Genomic DNA, 2,966 nt, shown 5'->3' on the forward strand with positions numbered 1-2,966 from the left:
TCCATCTTATCTCTCAAATATCTGCAAACTCCATGTTCCTTTAACAAGAGCATATCCAAAGCCATTCTGTTTTGTAGGGTCATCCTTGAGGTCGCCTGTAATTGTAAATTTAGTTGTTTGAATCACTTACTTATTACGCTAGCCAATTTCTCTACCTGACCAGTTAGTCAATACAACCAGGCCCTATTTTTGTAGGTTGATAAGCGAGTCAATAAAGATTCTAAAGCCCATCCAATTTCTACTCCTGTCGAAGGTTCATTCCATTCTGCATCATCAATTTGTGATCTCTTTGTTCGGATTAATTTTAAATTTTCAGAGCTCCCTCTAAAGGGAGCCTTTTTCCAAATTGGACATAAGGTTAGCATTCCTAAAGTGATTTGTTTCACCTTTCCATTCACCGATAGGAGGGTAGACCAGGTTCCATCACTCTCTGACCTCAATCCTGATAGATTTGCCTTTACTCTAAACAATGCTCCCATCATCATCAGTCTCCAGATTAGAATCCTTTTTTCCCATGTTTTATGATGATATCCGCCCCTTTTAAACATGTTTTAAAGTCAATTTTGCAGTCTCTGGATCTCTATTGACGATTTTCCATGCAGGGGCCTTTTTCACTCCACCCTTCTTTTGATGCAACCCAGGGTATGGTTGGCCTTCTGGGCTGCCAATGTATACTGAAGGCTCATGTCCGGTTTTTCATCCACCAGTACCCCCGAGTCCTTCTCCTCAGGGCTGCTCTCAATCCCTTCATCTCCCAGCTGGTATTGCACCAACGCAGGTGCAGGATCTTTGCACTTGGCATTGTTGAACCTCATGGGCCCACTTCTAGAGCTCCAGGTCCCTCTGGATGGCATCCTGTCCCTCAGGCGTGTTAACTGCACTACTCAGCTTCATGTCATTGACAAACTTGCTGAGGGTGCACTTGTTGTCACCATGTATGCCATTGATGAAAATATTAGACAGCACTGGTCCAGTACGGACCCCTGAGGGACACCACTTGTCACCAATCTCCATCTGGACATTGAGCTATTGACCACTACCCTCTGGATGCAACCATCCAACCAATTCCTTATCCACCAAACAGTCCATCCATCAGATCCATCTCACTCCAATTTAGAGAGAAGGATGTTGTGGTGGACCATGTCAAAGGCCTGATGCCAGAACACAGGGTGTGATCACCACTGGTTTAAGAGGAGCTGAGCATGTCTTCCTTAGCTCCAAGAGACAGTGACTGTTGTGTGTCCTGTCTCTTGTCCCATTGTCCTGTGTCCCACCCTCCTCTTCCTCTGAGAATGATGAAAGGTCCTCTTGTGCCCTCACCTTACCCATCACCACCCAAACCAGTGCCCTTCTTCTTTGACAACTCGAGACAACAAGGCCAAAAAAGGATTACATGGAGGCAGAGGCTGAAATGCAGAAAACTTTAATCACTCTGAAGAGGGAAATGAGGTCACTTCTAGAGCAGGGAGAGCAGTAGCAACTATTGAAAGTCTGCACCCATTGACCACAGTGGAGATCCCACAGGGCATCCATCTGCAACCTACATGGAGGGAGATGGATCAACAGATCCCCCAGGTTGGCTCTGGGGATCTTACAGCACAGAAGAACAGAATATAAGAAAGAGATGGGAGACAGTTGAAGGTAAGGAAGTTAGACTTCGGTCATGCTTTCAGAAAGTCCTAGCTGCACCTGCTTTGGAAGGGCAGCACTGGATGTTCAGTCTCTCTAAAATCAATGGCCAGGAGCTCTATCCTCATTCCAGAATCTAGGTCTGAATTCCTGGGATTCCTTGTCTCAGTTGACAGCAGTGGCTTTAGCAGGGTCGACATCTGTTGCCACAGTAGCGCCTGGAAATGCCCGAGAGGTCACAGCAGCCAGAGGTGATGGGCACTCCATCACAGCTGAGGATGCTGCCAACAGCAGCAGAGGTGGAGGAGCCCACCACGGTGTTCTGCGGGAAGGAGCTGAGGATGGGCCCAGGCAGGGTCACCACCACAGCAGGGGGCTCAATGACGACAGTGGAGTTCTGGCACTGCCTGACACAGGGCTCATTGCAGCTGTTGGCCAGTGGGGTCGGGCCGCAGGGCTGGCATGGGCGGCACTGATTGTAGCAGGACATGTCTTGGGCTCTGGAGGTGCACCTGGGAGAGAGAGGAGAGAGGAATCAGAGCACAGGGACATCTGAGGAGCAGTTTGCCACGAGTCCATCACCCCACTGCAAGTGTATCAAAGGGACCTGCTGGGCCACAAGGTAGAAACTGGGTAGTGAGGTAAAAGGCTTTCTTGGCCTCATCCAGACAAAATACTACAAAGCATCACCAGGCCCAGTGAGGCTGCTGACTATTTCTTCAGTGAAGAGCCTTCTTAGGCAAGTCCCAGACACTGAGTCAAACCACCCTTCTTCCCCCTCCCATGACAAGCAGCATTACAACCCAGCATAGGATGGAGGAGCATGCATCTGCATGAACAGGAAAAGGATGTGAGGAAAGGGCTTCAGACTCACCTGCTTCTAAAGAAGAAAGAGGCAAGAGAAGTGGATGAGAGATTGAGGAGTTCAGCTGGCTTTTATGGTGGCCCTGACCTGCCCCAGGCCCACAGATGGCTTCTATGAAACTGATAATTTTCTAAGGTGCTCATGATGAACGGAAAACATCCAAGCTAATGACATGGGCTGGGTGGTTGTTTTCCATAATGCTACCTTTTCATTTCCTGGTTAATGCCATACTCCTTCCCTCACAGAGACTTCTTCTGAGTGCTGAGATTATGAGGCCTCAGGATTTCTGGGGCAGGAATGTGTTAGTGCCAGCAGAAGCATCAGCTCAAGTACTGGATGGGTCCAATGCAAGCAAGTGGTGTTGGCCTGGAGCACACTGGTGGGGTTTCCTGTGGCTGCGTTGACAGGAAGGGGCTCAGCTGCTCCCAACCCTGTAATCGCTGGCTGGTCACCCAAGGGCTTCCCTGGCTGA

General features: G+C 49.1%; 1 protein-coding gene across 1 annotated transcript in view; it reads right to left on the bottom strand.

Moving 5' to 3' along the window:
• Positions 1-2,119, bottom strand: part of LOC104126839 (feather keratin Cos2-3) — a 2,646-nt gene extending 527 nt beyond the window's left edge. Inside the window, exon 1 of the mRNA XM_009639445.2 lies at positions 1,840-2,119. Within this exon, the coding sequence (XP_009637740.2) occupies positions 1,840-2,119 (280 nt within the window). The remainder of the gene's footprint in view (positions 1-1,839) is intronic.
• Between the last annotated feature and the right edge of the window lie 847 nt (positions 2,120-2,966).

The sequence above is a fragment of the Egretta garzetta genome, unplaced genomic scaffold (genome assembly GCF_000687185.1).
Source record: "Egretta garzetta isolate BGI_Z169 unplaced genomic scaffold, ASM68718v1 scaffold525, whole genome shotgun sequence".
Lineage (NCBI taxonomy): Eukaryota > Metazoa > Chordata > Aves > Pelecaniformes > Ardeidae > Egretta > Egretta garzetta.